Raw genomic sequence first — 19,057 nt, forward strand, 5'->3', positions numbered from 1 at the left:
ATGGAAATATGGCACCCGATGCATGAAATAAGCCCTGAAACTCAAATCTAGGCACATGTATTGAATTATAACTATGCAAAGCAAGCATTATTTGGCCATGAAGTACAAATACAGAGCCAAGGCAGTCCCAAAACATGCACATTTCTAGTTTAAAGCATGGCCAAAAAAGTGCTAACGTGATGGACTAAAATAGCATGCAAATTTGGCTAGCAAGCATGGTTTACATGGCATGTATATGAAGCGTATGAGAACTCATCAAACCAGCCAAAAACAGTGAATAAAACATGACAAAATATGCCCAAATAACCACTAAAATGCAGCCAACATGTGCGAAAATGATGAGCTCCTTTGAAAGGGCATGCAAGGGGTTACTCAATACATATATGATGGACACTTAGCATAGCAAAACCGACTTTGGAAATCAAATATGACAGGCCTAAAACTCACCAAATTGGCACTGAAATGGGTCAATGAAGCATGCAATGAAAGGCCCCTTTGAAAGGCCTTGAATAGGATTGCTCTACACATGCATCATAGACATAAAACATGGAAAAATGGGCTCTGGACAGAGCTAATGCAGACCATAAAACTCACAAAATAAGTCCTGGAATGTGACTTCACAACATGCAAAATGGAGCTCCTTTGGAAGGCCAACAATGCTAGTAAAGAGGACAAGGGGTGAGAGGGTCACCCCTCTCTGATTTTGGAGCTCAAAGACACATCCAAGCCACTGGAAATCTGCTGGATTTCAATGGCTAAAAGGCCAAATCAAGGCCAATGCAAGTGCTCACATGCATAGCTCAAAACATGAGGAAATAAGGCATGGAAGGGGGTATATGACCCCAAACAGAGAAATTATCTTAAACAAACATGTTTATAAGCTCAAAAGGAAACTTTTTCAAGTTTATGACAAATCTCGAAGATGCTCACAAGTAGGGCTAAGATATGATGCAAAATAAGCCTACAAAGAGGGACAAAGCATACAAGGGTGTAGGAGACCTCAAAAAGAAAAGTGTCCTTAATAAATATTCAAGAGGAGCTCAAAATATGACACTTTTTAGTTTATGACAAAGTCCAAAAATACTTTCAAGTAAGGCTAATCAATGGAGCAAAAAAATACAAGTTTAAGGGAAATAGGTGCTTACCCTTGAAGAGCAGCAAAGCTGGAGCTTTTGGACCAAGTTGGTGAACCTTCAACCCTTGCAAATCAGTCCCAAAGTGCTGGAATGGATGGAGGAGGTGTGGTGCTAAGGGTTGTAGTGCAAATGGTCCAAGAAAACTAGGGTTTGGAGGCTCAAGTATAGAGATATAAAGAGAGAGAGAGTTGTAAGCCTTCAAAGGTGTTCAACCCTTGCCAAAGAAGATCAGCCTCCCCTTTATAGAGGAGAGGCTCAATATCGCAAAAGGACTTCACATATCCTCTATACACGTATATGGAGGATGGACCAATTGCCTCACATCTGGCATAGCAGTGATGCATTCAGAGAGGGCAAAAAGCAAGAAGCAGGCCGGCCAGTTCTAGTGGCCGGCCGGCCACTCCCCCTGGTCGGCCGACCAGGGGTCAAAAGGTTCAAGAAGAAATTCTGGCCGGCCACCCCAAAAAGGTGGCCTCCCAGATGAGTGCAACACAGCTGTATAGTGAAAAACCAAAAAATGTGACCCAAGAGAGAGAAAAACTAGCTTTTTAGCAAGGTTCAAAAGGGTCAAGATGAATTACTAGTCGGCCTACCCATATTGGTGGCCCCCCAGATGAGCACAACACAATGGTGGTATGAAAAGCCAGAAATTATGGCTCAAAAATGAGAAAAACCAGCTTTTTGTCAGAAAAATCGGCTTGTGGAGAGAGAAAAAGAGAAAACTAGTTTTTTAGGGGAAAAGGTGGCCTCCCACCATCCTACCACCTCCCTAGCAATGAAAATAAGGTCCCTACCAAAAATGGGCCAAGACGGATGTAAAACGAAGGTTCGGGGGCCAAAACGCGTAGTCCGGGGCCCCGAAAACAGGCTGTTAGGTACCGAAAGTGGCGTATGACCACGAAGGTGGTCTTCCGGGCCACAGTGTCCCTCAAAAGGGAGGAAATAAGGTGTGTGCCAAAAACCGGAGCAATCAGAGGTAATTAAGCGGTCCCGAACCGAGGCGCACGGCCGACGGCTCCGAAAATCGGAAACTAGGCTCCAAACGGGAAAAATGGCCTACGACCACGAAACGTAGCCTACGGCCACTGAGAGATGGTCTACGAGACCTCTCCCTCCCTTCGGGAAGAGAAAACAGAGAAAACAGAACCTGGTTCGCAAATCGAGGCAAAGCATAAAAGAGCCCCGAAGTCCGGAGGTAAGGCTCGCAGCCGAGACTCTGAAACCTCAGAACGAGCACAATATGCAACATCACCGAGCGCTCAACTGGTGATGTCTGAGTCTTAAGGTCGGTCAAAAATGGGGTGTCTACACAAGGTGTCTGCTTTCACATACTAAATTGCCAAGATCTTTTTGGGGTGAGGCAATAAAGACAGTGGTTGACGTGATCAATTTGTCTCATTCCTATATCCTTTGAATGGTGATGTTCCTAACAAAGTTTGGACCGGAAAATATATGTCTTATGAGCACTTGAGAGTGTTTAGTTGTCGAGCCTTTGTTCACATTCCAAAGGATGAGAGGTCCAAACTTGATAGCAAGTTAAGACAATGCATTTTTCTTGGCTATTGGCATGATGAATTTAGTTATAGATTGTGGAATCCGGTAAACAAGAAAGTTATTCGAAGTTGTGATGTTGTGTTTCTTAAAGACTAAATAATTAAAGACTTTGGCAAAGATGATCAACCAAAGTCAAAAACTAGTGATCTCATTGACATGGATCCATCTCCTTCATCTTCAGTGGATGATGAAAATGGGAGAGATGTGTAACCACCTATTGAAGATGTAGAAGATGATGCTAATATTAATGAAGTTGAGCCTGAAATTGAGAAATATTATCCAATTCAAGAACTGCCACCACAACTTGAGTTAAGAAAATCTACAAGTGATTGGCAACCTTCGAGAAAGTATCCTCCTAATGAGTTTGTGTTGATATCCAATCAAGGGGAGCCCGAGAACTACCAAGAAGTAATTGATCATGCAAAGAACGGTGATTGAAAAAAAGCCATGGAAGAAGAAATGAATTCCTTACTTGAAAATCACACTTACAATTTAGTGAAATTGTCTAAGGAGAGGAAAATTCTGAAAAATATGTGGGTTTGATACCATTCTGTCACGATCCAAACCCGCATCTATAGGTTTAGCTTCGTAACCAACCAGTAATCCTAAGGTTACCAAAGGCCTTTGAGACAGATTCATAATGTAAAGGGCTAGCGGAAGAAAATAACAAATATGCAATGTCCATAGAGTTGTGTAAACTTATATGAGATGGAAAATTTTAACCTTTATATATATATACACATATATAAACACCTTATTCTTACGTCATCCAAATATAGATAAAACAAAAGGGACTTAGCCCTATTACATAATATACAATGGTTGTTCAAAGCAAAACAAAATAAAATAAAAGCTTAAGACTGATTCACAAACTTGACCACAACCATTTATCGGGAACCTCCTTGTGAGGCACAGTGGTTGGTTGACAGAACTGATCCAAACTAGAAGTCTCAAGCCTCGTCACGTGCCTGATCACTACATACATAATATAAATAATGAGCTAGAGCCTAGTAAATAACAACAGAGTAAAAGGTTTATGAATGGTGTCCATAACAGAGTCAGAAATCAGAATTCAGATCAGAAACAGATTCATATGCTTATTCATATTTGTAAGTAGTCATACGTGGTACATCCATTAGTGTTAACAGATCAGATTGGTCGTAAAGACCCATATACAAAGCAAATGGTCATTAAGAGCCTTATTTATATCAAACAATGATTGTGCACAATCGTGACAGATAACGATATAGGTTTCACAAATAGTTTCATGAACGGAACCCATAGAGATACCAGGTACAAGGTAACAAATCACATATATCAGATATCAGATAACAGATTCAAAGAATGCCACGATTATATTTCAGAAATTGGACAATCATTCATTCATTTAGAAAATATTAAGTAAACATATCTTTACAGAGTTGTTACTCACAAATAGCTCCAGAAACAAAACAAACAAATCAGACAGATCAAACGGATATTGGCACGTGACCTACACAAGCACATGACAGATACACATTGAATCACACGCTCTGTAAACACTTGTCTTGTTTCATTTCTTTCTAGGTGTGTTTCTAACCCTTATCCTCATTATTACAGCTTAAACCATAGCTTAAGAATGCCTAAGACGAAATGAGGATACAAGTATGCACTTTGAAACACTTAACAAAATTTCAGAAAACATGGCAGTTCGCTTGAGCACAACTTTGTTCGCTCGAGCGGTCTGCAAAGTCTGCAAAAGTACTGAGAGCTCTCATTTTACGCTTTAGCCAACTTCTTGGTCGCTCAAGCCAAGATAAAAAATAAAGAGTGGTCGTTCGAGTAGTCATTCGGTCGCTCGAGCCCACTATCAAACTCTGTAAAACTTCTAAGAGCTCGAAATTTACACTAGAGCGACGATTTGGTAGCTCGAGCAATACGACCAAATTCTGGAATTTTCAAATTTCAGTTCCAAGTTCAAATCTAATTTCAAAGTACCAAAACACATTCTTTTGGGCCAAAACTTGAAGAAACACTAAGAAATTTGTATAAAAACATGAAATGAAAGTCAATTCTCAAAATCAAAGCCCAAAATCAAGTCAATTCTTCAAATTCAAATCAAAACTATGCACTTCTTTACATGTTATGAACATGCATGTAATAATCTAAGTTCTCTATTTTGAAAACATAATCAAATAAGACAAAATGATATAGAACATGATGAATTTCCAAAGCCAAGTTGAAATAATGACATGCATGAGAGAGTTCTTGGAATTTAACTTCAAATTGTGATAAAATATGCACGCATTTATGATTTGTTTTCCAATTCTACTTCCTTAGCTCAAATCATGCATTAATTCCTACATTCTCTTGAATTCTCATGAAAACTATCTTAATATCATAAAATGAGAGTTGAACTCTTACCTAGAGTTCTCAATTGCCTTAAATTCTAGTAATTTCTTGTATAGTTCCTCTAATTCTTTATTTTCTCTTGTTTGATCTCAAATTCTCTCTCTCTCTCTCTCTCTATATATATATATATATGTATGTATGTATACACATGTTTTTGTTTTCAAAATGATGAGAAGGAGAAGTCTAGAAACTCATATTAGCCTTATATAGGCTCAATTAGCGTAGGCTAATTAATTGTGATTAGAGCTAAGTTAATTCACCTTAATAATTAATTTATTCTAATTATCTGATTCTGGATTGAATTTTAATTAAACTTATCATAGGGTTCTAAAAACTCCAAATAACCTATAAACATAGTCAATTTCATATTTGGATGCTGATAAAGCTTTCAATTAACAGAACAATGTAGAATTCTGAACAGATATTCCTACTGCTAACTGATAGGAATGCAAAACACATATAGAATCCACAATTAACACATAATCTCATTCTTAAAACTTAATGAGTATTCTTAATCATGGATTATGGGCTAATTACAGATCGAGGTTGTTGTAGTGCGCTGACGTCAACAACGTGTAAGGAGTACGCGTGATGTGCGTGTTACGTGTACATGGGCGCATGGCTTCTACCACATGTGCAGTCCAATAGCATAGGGCGTAGCACAGATCCTGAGGCATGTGGGTGACACGCGCGGCGCGTAGGGATTCCTTATTAATTGTTCTATTTTTCTATGTGATCTATTTCCGCTGTGGGTCCTCAGATTATTTATTTTTATCTGTATATATTCTTATATATTTATATATAGTTTTAATTCTGAAAATTACAGAAAGGTGAAAAAAAAAATTCTAGAAATTAAGAAAGTTTTGGAAAATTAGTTTTTCTGTGATACTAATTATTGTGCTTAATTTGATGACTTCTTTTTAGTATTTAGTTTGTGCTATTTAATTGCGGAGTTAATTTCAAAATTATTTAATATATATTAGGCATTGAATTGCTTCGAGTGCTTTGTTGCACTGGTTAAGAATCAGACATAGAGGAAATTAAAAATCCTTCGAACAGGTCGAGGATGTGAGTATTTATCACATCAGTTTCAGGGACTGTGCGAGGAAAAGGAGATACACAGGCAATTAACAATTTTAGGTACTCCACAACAAAATGGTGTAGTAGAAAGATAGAATCACACTTTACTTGAACTGGTTAGATCGATAATGGCACAAGCCAACCTCCTTATATCTTTTTGGCAGGATATTCTTTTAACTAATGTCTACATCCTTAACCGTGTGCCTTCAAAGTCAATTCCAATAACTCCATATGAATTATGGAAATGCGTAAAATCAGATTTGGAGCATTTGCGATCTTGGGGTTGTGTGGGTATTGTTCACAGTACTTCTCATAAGCATGAGAAGTTAGGCCCTAGAGCAAATAAACAAGTGTGTGTTAGATACTCAAAATGATTAAAGGATTATGTAATATATAGTGAACACTTTGATGGTGGAATGATTGAAATTGAGTCGCGAGCTGTCAATTTTATTGGGAATGAATTTCCTTGTATTGGTGAAGTAAAGAAAAATCTTACACTATTTGAGTTGTAGGATTCTAAGGAATCACACCATCTTTTGGTGAGGGCAGAGAATTAGAGACTCATCCTAAAATCACTAAAGATAGTGGGAGTGATTTACCTCCTATGGAAGTGTCCCAGTAAAAAATGACTCACTAGAATCCCCAATTACGTGGAAGTGAACACGGAACCATTCTTGATAGTCGTTATAATATTAATGGGGATTTTTTCATGTGTACTCCGTTGGATTTTTGTGATAACCCAACCCGTACTATACTTAATTATATATGTGATTATATGTTTGATATGAATTTGCAAGTTTGAGTATGGGAAATATATGAATTTGGAAAAATATCTGTTAAAAGTAAGATTACCTGTTCAATTGAAACTTTGAACTGAAATTAAAGGTCGTAAAGGTGCAATAAACAAAAATCGACTTCATAGCTATGATTAGTATGATTTTTAGAGCCTTTGGTGAGATTTTGAAAAATTATGATTTGTAATGAATAAATTAAGATTTTTGAGTTAAGTGTATATGTTTAGCCTTTTGTTTTTCATTTTGTTAGAAGAGAGCTCAAAGTGTGAGTTAGAGAGAGAGATGAAGAAGAGAAAGCTAGGGATTTGATGGGAATCAAGGGACAAACCATAGATTTGAGTTAAGGTATGGAAATTTACTTAAAAACTTTGTTTTTAACTCATCTTTGTCTTGAAATCATGAAGAAATTAGGAATTTTGAGCTAGGATTTTGAGTTGTGTGGTGGCTTGAGCTAAAGGCATGAAATTGAACCCTAGTCTCTCTATCTTTCTTCGATTTAAGTTCACTCTTGTGATTGACCCATGAAAAAAACCCTAGATAATTCATGAAAACAAGATTTGTTAAAAGATTGCTCATTGATCATGTATTTTGAATTTGTTTATGTAATGCATGAATATGAGAAAGAGATGAGTCCATGAATTTGTTGTTGATGTAAGGTTGATATGTTTAGTTTGGAATTACACTTGTACCATACTTATATATATATATATATATATCATATTTTTGAATTGTTTTTACATGAATTTGGGCTTGGAAATGAGTTTAGGAAGTTTGCATCTTTGAACCATTTTCGAACTGTCTGATTTTTCCCAGACTGCACGAGTGGCCACGGGCACCGTACGAGCGGAACATGAAGAAAAAAAGAGGATTTCATTCGAGCGGATTTGGGCCGCACGAGCAATGAAGTCTTCTGCACGTGTGGAATCCCTGTTTCAGCCCAACTTCAAAAAGATGTATCTCCTTCATCCGGACTCTGTTTTAAGTGATTCTTGAGCTTGAATTCAATCCCTCGAAGTCTAGTTTCTAATGGTGGTAGTCTCACATCCAAATTCTAAGTACAAAAAAAGATATGCTCAAATTAGTGAAGGTTGTTTATTTTTTCTTTAAACTGTTTCATGTCATTTCCTACCCTAACTTAGTTTCCTTTCGCTTCTTGCTATTTCCTTAAATCTTAAATAAGTAAACATGATATGTTCAATGAAAAACATATGAAATTATTGTAGGAAGCATTAATTTAAGTCATGAGCATTTACGGTCGTTTAAAGTACATATTTGGAACATGCTTTGTACGTGGTTCACATGTAGAGAAGATTAGCATTGAACAATTGAGAGAAATTAAAGAAAAGTGTAAGAATTGAAACAAATGATTTGTTGAATGTGTATATGACATGTTTTGTGTAGGTCATGTATCGGAGGCAACGCCGCAAGACCAAACGCACTGTGAGTAGTAATATAGTACACTCATACTCTTTGTTGTGTATCTTGAACCATGAACGGGGATTGGTGCCAACATTATGAATTGATTGGAAATGATGAAACTTCATTGATATTATATGACATGTGCTAAATGATTGGGCTTGAGGCCGCTTGTTAAATGATTGGGCCCGAGGCTGCTTGTTAAATGATTGGGCCCGAGGCCGCTTGTTAAATAATTGGGCTCGAGGCTGCTTAATGAATGACTGGGCCCGAGGCCGCTTCTTATATGATTGGGCCTGAGGCCACTTGTTATATGATTGGGCCCGAGGCCGTTTGATATATGTTTGGGTCCGAGGCCGCTTATTATATGCTTGGGCCTAAGGCACTTGGTTTATATGATTATGGATATTGTGAGAACCTTATGATCATCTACTTACACTGTTTTACTGTATTATTGCTCATTGAGCTTCGCTCACCTAATTTTATGTATGCATGTGTAGGTGATCAGCAACATGAAGCACACCCTTAGAGTCAGCTTCAGGAGCTTTTTGTGACCCAATCAAGTCATGCCTCCGAGACAGAGTTTTGTCTTGACTCACACCACACTTTGGCCTTATAATGTTTTTGTTTTCATGGTCTTGGGTTGTAAACATTATATACAATTTTCCTGTGACTCTTATATTTTTGATGAGCATGTATTATTGTGTTACGTGGTTAACTCTATGATTTTGCTCATGATTGGTACAACTCAATGGACTTTTCTTTATTATATACTTCTGTTTATGGCCCCATTAGCATAAATATTCTATATAATCGTTTAAGGCCTTCGGTAATCTACGGATTACTGGCCGGTTATGATCCAAACTTTTAGGGGCGGGTTCTAGTCTTGACAGAGTGGTATCAGAACACGAGTTAATTTTTCACATACGAGTCCACATGAGCAATAAGAAGTCTAGAAAAGGTTTAAGTTGCATCCATAATGCATTCACATCTAGTATGACATGGAAATGTATATTTGTATATGTGACTTATATGCATATTATCTGTAAAAGTTATAGTGCATGTTCCTCAGATCATGGTGTGAATAAAGGCGGAAGATGGAGAGGATTCAACCTCCGCACAACTTGATAAGATGGAAGCAATGATGATGGAAATGGCTGAGACTTTTAGACAACAACAGCAACAGCAACAACAACAACAGCAACAACCACCACCGCCACCAACGCCGGTGCCCCCATCTGTAGTGCTAGACTATCAAGCTGACGACCGAACCATTGCTTTCACAAAGGAATTTAAAAAGATGAAATTGCAATCGTTCAAAGGAGGAATTGATCCACTAAAGGCGGAGGCGTGGGTGCTTGGTATCGAGAAATTGTTTGAAGTCTTTCCATGCACGGAGGCACAAAAAGTCTTGCTAGCTACCTTTACGTTAGAAGATGAGGCGCGTCGCTAGTGGATGCTTATTCGAGGAGAACATCAAGGTATGAATTGGGCTCAATTCTTGGAGATCTTCTTTGAAAAGTACTTCCCACAGAGTATCCGGGACAGAAAGGTGTCGGAGTTTGAAAACTTAAAGCAAGGGAACAAAACTGCAGCGGAGTATGAGGCGCAATTTACCAAACTAGCCTGTTTCGCACCATACATTGTCGATACAAACTATAAGAAAGCGAGGAAATTTGAGGGAGGTCTCCGAGACTCCATTCTTGAGAAGATTAATGTGTTGCAGGTACAGAAATATGTGGATGTATTGGATAAGGCCATCATAACGGAAGGTAACCAAGCCAGCCGCAACCGATACTCGAATTGGAAAGGCAAAAGGCAGGGTTCCAATATGCACAAAGAGTTGGCGTCCTTGCAAAATAAGAAGCAAAATTTGGGAACTTCCAACACTGCGGGGTCTAATCATAATTCACCACCAACTTGCCCGAAGTATGGAAAGAAGCATTGAGGGGTTTGCCATCAAGCATTAGGAGCTTACTTTAAGTATGGGAAAACGGGACATATGATGAGAGATTATCCTACATTTGGGCAACAAAAAGGGAATAGGCCAACTACTAGTTCAGTCGATTCCACTCCTGCAACAAAGACCCCAGCAAGGCCTACTACTTCTCGAGATGATGTTAGGCAATGAAGAGTCTTTGCTCTTGTTCCGGGTGATGTCCAAAATTCAAATGTTGTGGTTTCAGGTATGCTTTCTGTCAATGGCTAACCTTTTCATGTGCTACTTGATTCGGGCTCCACTCATTCCTTTGTTTCAAAAACCTTCGCTCATAATTTGAATAGATCTATGGAACCCTTGAATTATGTGTTGTGTGTGTCTTTCCCATATTGGGATTATATGCTGTGCTTCTATGTATCCGGCATGTGAGCTTTTACTTAGAGATATTTCATTATGTGCTAATTTGATGCCTCTTGACATGGTACACTTTGATGTAATTTTGGGAATGGATTGGTTAGCTAAGTATCGTGCAACCATCGACTGTGTGTCTAAACAAGTTATTTTCTGCCCACCAGGTCAAGAAGAGTTTACTTTTGTGGGACATGGAGTGGTCCCTCCACCTTATTTGATATTGGCTATGAAAGCTTGTAAACTACTTCTGAAAGGTTGCATTTTGTATGCAGAGACAACTGAGGTGGGTGTTGAAAATATTCAGATTGTTAGTGAATTTCCGGATGTATTTTCAGAAGAATTGCTAGGGGACTTGATAGACCATGAGATTGAATTTGTTATTGATATTGTACCAGGTACTCAACCTATTTCCAAGGCTCCGTACAAAATGTCTCCGGTAGAAATAAAGGAATTGAAAATACAGTTGCAAGAATTGCTTGACAAAAGGTTCATTCGATCGAGTACATCACCATGGGGTGCACCCATTTTGTTTGTGAAAAAGAATGATGGGACCCTTCAGTTGTGTATTGATTACCGAGAACTTAATAAGGTAACAGTGAAGAATAAATATCCTTTACCACAGATTGATGATTTGTTTGACCAATTACAGGGGGCACAAGTGTTTTCAAAGATCAACTTGAAATCCGGGTACCATCAGTTGAAAGTCAAAGTAAAGGATGTTGAGAAGACCGCCTTTCGAACCAAGTACGGCCATTACGAATTTTTAGTCATGCCATTTGTGGTTACGAATGCACTGGCAACTTTTATGGATTTAATGAATCGGGTTTTCAAACCGTACATGGATGAGTTTGTGGTGGTATTCATTGATGACATTCTTATTTATTCGAAGAGTAGTGAGGATCATGAAAGGCATTTGAGATTAATTCTTCAAACACTTAGAGACAAGGAGTTATATGCTAAATTGAATAAGTGTGAATTTTGGTTGAATGAAGTTGTGTTTTTGGGGCATGTAATTAGCAAAGATGGTGTGTTTGTCGATCCGCAAAAGATAGAAGCTATTGTAAATTGGCCTGCTCCTACCAATGTTACAGAAGTACGCAGTTTTATGGGTTTAGCGAGTTACTATCGAAGATTTGTTAAAGATTTCTCCAAGATTGCGGTGCCGCTCACCTAGTTGACCTAAAACAGTGTTCCATTCGAGTGGACAGAACAGTGAGAGTCCACCTTTCAAGAATTAAAGACAAGACTCACAACAGCACCGGTTCTTGCCTTACCGTCAGGTACAGAAGGGTTTGTGATCTATAGTGATGCTTCTCATAAGGGTTTGGGGTGTGTACTTATGAAGAATGGAAGAATTATTGCGTATACATCTCGACAATTGAAGCCACATGAAAAGAATTACCCTACGCATGATTTGGAATTAGCTGCTGTGGTATTTGCATCGAAGATTTGGCAGCATCATCTTTATAAAGCAACATGTGAAGTTTACACTGACAACAAGGGCCTCAAGTATTTCTTTACTCAAAAGGAGCTTAATATGGGTCAAAGGCGGTGGTTGGAACTCATCAAGGATTATGACTTGCAGATTCATTATCATCCCAACAAAGCCAACACGGTAACGGATGCTCTTAGTAAAAAGTCAACGGGAAACTTAGCATGTGTACTTATGGAGCAGAATGAACTATTGCTTGACTTGGAAAGAATGGAGGTGGAGATTGTGCTACATAAACGGGATGGAATGTTAGCCGCAATGGCCGCACAATCGGCTATTATTGAGGAAATCAAACGAAGGCAATTGGACGACGAATTTCTTAAGAAAGAACATGATTAGATATAAGCAAAGCCGAGATCAGAATTTTTCTTGGAAGCTCAAGTGTTGAAATTCAAAGGAAGATTATGTGTTCCTAACATCCCTGAAATCAAAGGAAGGGTTTTAGAAGAAGCTCACAAATCTAGATTTGTTATGTATCCCGGAAATACCAAAATGTACCAAGATCTCAAGCAAGCTTTTTGGTGGCCCAACATGAAGAGAGAAATTGCGAAGTTCATTTTGAGGTGCCTTCAATGTCAACAAGTGAAAGCGGAGTACCAAAGACTGGTGGGGTTACATCAACCTCTCCCTATTTTGGAATGGAAGTGGGAACAAATAACTATAGATTTTATTGTGGGCTTACCCCGAACACCCCGAGGTATGGATTCTATATGGGTTATTGTGGATAGATTGACTAAGTCTGCTCATTTTCTACCTATGAAAACTGTCTATAGTGCTGATAGACTTGCTACGGTGTACATTGCGAAGATTATTCGATTGCATGGTGTTCTGGTTTCCATTGTGTCGGATAGAGATTCTAAGTTTGTGTCAAGATTTTGGCAAAGCTTCAAAAAGCATTGGGGACAGAGTTGAGGTTTAGTACTGCATTTTATCCACAAACTGATGGACAATCTGAAAGAACTAGAAAGACGTTGGAGGACATGCTCTGGATGTGTGTTTTGGATTTCCGTGAAAGTTAGAAGGCTCATTTACCTTTGACGGAATTTGCTTATAACAACAGTTTCCACTCCAGTATTAGAATGGCACCATATAAAGCCTTGTATGGGAGAAGATGTCGAACTCCAGTTTGTTAGACCGAGGTTGGGGATAGGTTGTTGATTGGGCCTGAAATTGTGCAAGTCACCATGGAAAAGATTCAAGTCATCCAACAGAGATTGAAAACTGTTCAAAGCCGACAAAAGAGATATGCGGATCAAAGAATGAGAGACTTGGAGTTTGAAGTTAGGGATCATGTTTTTGTCAAAGTCACTCTAATGAAAGGGCACACAAGATTTGAGAAGAAAAAGAAATTATCACCCCGGTACATAAGGTCATTTCAGATTCTGGAAAAATTAGGTCCGATTGCCTATCAGATTGCTTTACCATCAGGCATGGAGCAAGTGCACAATGTGTTTCACGTATTAATGTTGCGAGGCTACCTTCGGGACCCTTCTCATGTAATTGACTATTATCAAATTGTGCTAGATGACGACATGGTTTATGAGGAGAAACCCCTTCGCATACTTGATTAGCAAGTTAAATAACTACGAAACAAGACTATCCCAATGGTAAAACTGGAATGGAGGGAACATCACGGAAACGAAGCCACTTGGGAACGAAAAGAAGAAATACGATAACGATACCCGGAATTGTTTTCAACTTGAGGTAAAAAAGTTTGGAGGACCAAACTTCCTATGGGGGGAAGGTTGTGATAACCCAACCCATACTATGCTTAATTATATATGTGATTATGTGTTTGATATGAATTTTATGAATTTGCAAGTTTGAGTATGGGAAATATGTGAATTCGGAAAAATATCTATTGAAAATAGGATTACCTGTTACAATTAAAACCTTGAATTGAAATTGAAGGTCGTAGAGGCGCGATAAACAAAAACCGACTTCATAGCTATGATTAGCATGAATTTTAGAGCCTTTGGTGAGATTTTGAAAATTATGATTCGTAATGAATAAATTAAGATTTTTGAGTTAAAAGTATATGTTTAGCCTTTTGTTCTTCATTTTGTTAGAAGAGAGCTCAAAGTGTGAGTTAGAGAGAGAGAAGAAGAGGAGAAAGCTAGGGATTTGAAGGGAATCAAGGGACAAACCATAGATTTGAGTTAAGGTATGGAAATTTACTTACAAACTTTGTTTCTAACTCATCTTTGTCTTGAAATCATGAAGAAATTAGGAATTTTGAGCTAGGGTTTTGAGTTGTGTGGTAGCTTGAGCTAAAGGCATGAAATTGAACCCTAGTCTCTCCATCTTTGTTTGATTTAAGTTCACTCTTGTGATTGACCCATGAAAAAAACCCTAGATAATTCATGAAAACAAGATTTGTTGAAAGATTGCTCATGGATCATGTATTTTGAATTTGTTTATGTAATGTATGAATATGAGAAAGAGATGAGTCCATGAATTTGTTATTAATGCAAGGTTGATATGTTTAGTTTGGAATTACACTTGTACCATACTTATATATATATATATATATATCATATTTTTGAGATGTTTTTACATGAATTTGGGCTTGGAAATGAGTTTAGGAAGTTTACATCTTTGAACAATTTTCGAACTATCCGATTTTTCCTAGACCTCATGAGCGACCACAGGCACCGCACGAGCGAAACATGAAGAAAAAAAGAGGTTTTCATTTTGCTCCTTGGGAGCTCGAGCGGTCGGTGTTTCCGCTCGAGCAAATTTAGACCGTACGAGCAGTAAAGACTTTCGCACGTGCGGAACCCTTGTTTATGCCCAACTTCAAAAAGGCATATCTCCTTCATCCAGACTCCGTTTTAACCGATTCTTGACCCTAAATTCAAGCCTTGAAGTCTGGTTTCTAATGGTATGGTCCCACATCCAAATTCTAAGTGCAAAAATAGATATGCTCAAATTAGTGAAGGCTATTTATTTTCTTTAAACCATTTCATGCCATTTCCTACCCTAACTTAGTTTCCTTTTGCTTCTTGCTATTTCCTTAAATCTTAAATAACATGATATGTTAAATGAAAAACATATGAAATTATCGTAGGAAACATTAATTTAAGTCATGAATATTTAGGGCGGTTTAAAGTACATATTTGGAACTTGCTTTGTACGTGGTTCACATGTAGAGAAGATTAACATTGAACACTTGAGAGAAATTAAAGAAAAGTGTAAGAATTGAAACAAATGATTTGTTGAATGTGTATGTGACATGTTTTGTGTAGGTCATGTGCTGGAGGCAACGCCGTAAGACCAAATGCACTGTGAGTAGTAATATAGTACACTCATATTCTATGTTGCGTATCTTGAACCATGAACGGTGATTGGTGCCAACATTATGAATTGGTTGGAAATGATGAAACTTCATTGATATTATATGACATGTGCTAAATGATTGGGCCTAATGCCGCTTGTTAAATAATTGGGCCCAAGGCCGTTTGTTAAATGATTGGGCTCAAGGCCGCTTGTTAAATAATTGGGCCCAAGGCCGCTTTGTAAATAATTGGGCCCGAGACTGCTTGTTAAATAATTGGGCCCGAGACCGCTTGTTATATGAATGGGCCTGAGGCCGCTGGTTATATGATTGGGGCCGACGCCGCTTGATATATGATTGGACCCGAGACCACTTGTTATATGCTTGGACCTAAGGCCGCTTGGTTTATATGATTACGGATATTGTGAGAACCTTATGATCATTTACTTACACTGTTTTACTCTATTATTACTCATTGAGCTTTGCTCACCCAATTTTATGTTTGCACATGTAGGTGATCAGTCGCATGGAGCACGCCCCTAGAGTCAGCTTCAGGAGCCTTTTGTGACCCAATCGAGTCATGCCTCCGAGCCGGATTTTTGTCTTGACTCACACCACACTTTGACCTTATTATGTTTTTGCTTTCATGGTCTTGGGTTGTAAACATTATGTACAATTTTCCTTTGACTCTTATATTTTTGATGAGCATGTATTATTGTGTTACGTGGTTAACTCTATGATTTTGCTCATGATTGGCATAGCTCAATGGACTTCTCTTTGTTATATACTTCCGTTTATGGCCCCATTAGCATAAATATTCTGTATAATCGTTTGAGGCCTTCGGTAATCTACGGATTACTGGCCGGTTATGACCTAAATTTTTAGGGGCGGGTTCGAGTCATGATAATTTTAATGAGCCTGCTTCCTATAAGGAAGCATTAGTTTCACCTAATGCTAATGACTGGATGGCTACTATGAAGAATGAAATGAGTTCTATGGCTTGGAACCAAGTTTGGGTGTTGGTTGACCTTCTACCTGGGTGCAAGACCATTGGTAACAAATAGGTCTTAAAAATTAAGCGCACGACTGATGGGTCAATCGATAAAAACAAAGCCCATCTCATGGGCTATACCCCAAATGCTCCAGCGGCCTTCATGGACCTCATGAATCGAGTGTTCAAACCTTATCTTGACGAGTTTGTCATTGTCTTCATTGACGACATTCTTATATACTCCAAATCGCCAGAAGATCATGAGCACCACCTGCGAAGAGTTCTACAGACACTACGTGATCACAGGCTTTATGCCAAGTTGAAGAAATACGAATTCTGGATCACTAGTGTACACTTTCTCGGTCACGTCATTAACAAAGATGGCATCTCAGTTAATCTCCAAAAGGTTGCAGCAATCGTGGATTGGCCATGACCTACTAACGTGTCAGAGATTCAAAGTTTTTTAGGCCGAGCCGACTATTACCGGCGTTTTGTGCAAGATTTCTCGAAGATAGCTTCACCCTTGACCCAGCTAACTCAGAAGAACAGGCCCTTTGAATGGACAGACAAGCAGGAACGTTGCTTCCAAGAATTGAAGAACAGACTCGTGACGGCTCCTATAGTAGCACTTCCCGCGGAAAGCAGAAAGGTTTGTAATTTATAGCGATGCCTCATATAATGGTTTGGGTTGTGTTCTTATGAAAAATGAGAAGGTCCTTGCTTATGCCTCCCGCCAACTAAAGACTCACGAAAGAAACTACCCAACTCATGATCTAAAGTTGGCTGCGGTGATCTTCGCTCTCAAGATCTGGCGTCATTATCTCTACGGTGCAACCTGTGAGATTTACACTGATCACAAGAGTCTCAAATATCTGTTTACACAGAAGGAATTGAATATGAGGCAATGACGATGGCTAGAATTTATGAAGGACTACGATATAGAGATCCATCACCATCCCGGCAAAGCTAATGTAGTAGCAGACGCATTAAGTCGAAAAACGACCAAGAGTTTGGCATGTACCCTTATTCCCCGCAAAGATCAATGGACTGTTCGCCAACATAATCGTGGAACCCAAGTTGATTGAAGAAATTAGAACCCGCCAATCTGAAGATAAACTTTTGAAGAAAAAGTACGAGGAACAAGGGAGCACACCCGATCCTGATTTCGCGATAAGCAGTGGAATGCTAAAATTTCAGAATCGAATTTGCGTACCCGACCTCCCAGAACTCAAGAAAAGGATATTGGTAGAAGCTCATAGTTCGAGGTTTGCGATCCATCCTAGCAATACGAAGATGTATCATGATCTGAAGGAACACTTCTGGTGGACAGGAATGAAGAAAGACATAGCAAGCCATATCTCCAAATGTCTGCGTTGTCAACAAGTTAAAGTAGAACATCAAAGACCTGCAGGAATGTTGCAACCACTCCCTATTTCCGAATGGAGATGGGAACACTTTACTATGGACTTCGTGGTCGGGTTACCGCAATCAGTCGCGAAGAATGATGCAATATGGGTTATCGTGGATCGATTAACGAAGTCGGCGCATTTTCTACCAATCAGAATCATGTACTCTCTTTTTAAGTTCGCCACTTTATACATTAAGGAAATCATTCGCTTACACGGCCCCCCAGTTTCAATCGTATCCGATAGAGACCCCCGCTTCGTGTCTCATTTCTAGAACAAATTGCAAGAAGCTTTGGGAACCACTATGAAGTTTAGCACGGCTTATCACCCTCAAACTGATGGGCAATCTGAAAGGACGATCCAGACTTTGGAAGATATGTTACGTTTGTGTGTGTTAGACCTCAAAGGTAACTGGGATGATCATCTACCTTTGGTGGAGTTCGCGTATAATAATTGCTACCATGCAAGTATTGGAATGGCACCGTACGAGGCAATGTATGGAAGGAGATGTCGATCACCTCTGTGTTGGACGGAAGTCGGAGACGGAAAATTATTAGGCCCCGAGATCGTGCAAATAACAAGTGATAAAATCCAACTCATCCAGCAACGAATTCGCACTGCTCAGAGTCACCAGAAATGCTATGCAGATACGCAGAGACGAGACTTAGAATTTCAAGTGGGCGATCATGTGTTCCTAAAGATGTCACCAACGAGAGGGGTTATCTGATTTGGAAAGCGAGGAAAGTTAAACCCACGTTACATTGGCCTATTCGAGATACTCGAAAGGATTGGTCCTGTGGCATATTGCCTTGCGCTTCCACCCGAACTGTCCAATGTGCATAATGTGTTTCACGTTTCGATGCTTTGGCGATATCTTCGGGATCCAGAGCATGTTGTCAATTATGAGAACTTGGAAGTGCAAGAAGACCTCTCTTATGAAGAACAACCTGTACAAATTCTTGATTACCGTGACCAGGTCCTTCGAAATAAAACTATACCTCTCGTAAAAGTCTTATGGAGAAACCATTGTGTCGAAGAAGCAACGTGGAAAACTGAAAACCAAATACGGGCCAAATACCCACACCTCTTTGAAAACCAAGGTACGTCAAGTTTGGGGATAAACTTCTTTTAAGGAGAGGAGAAATGTGACACCCGAATTTTCTTTTTCTT

The 19,057-nt window shown here is 38.9% G+C and overlaps 1 protein-coding gene across 1 annotated transcript; it reads left to right on the forward strand.

The window, feature by feature from the left end:
* The first annotated feature begins 13,397 nt into the window (after positions 1-13,397).
* Positions 13,398-13,784, forward strand: LOC145802530 (uncharacterized). Its single transcript, XM_082895258.1, has one exon. It carries the CDS (start codon positions 13,398-13,400, stop codon positions 13,782-13,784), a length of 387 nt encoding a protein of 128 aa, XP_082751384.1.
* The last annotated feature ends 5,273 nt before the right edge of the window (positions 13,785-19,057 follow it).

This window comes from Camellia sinensis, chromosome 11, assembly GCF_055761805.1.
Source record: "Camellia sinensis isolate YWXY chromosome 11, ASM5576180v1, whole genome shotgun sequence".
NCBI lineage: Eukaryota > Viridiplantae > Streptophyta > Magnoliopsida > Ericales > Theaceae > Camellia > Camellia sinensis.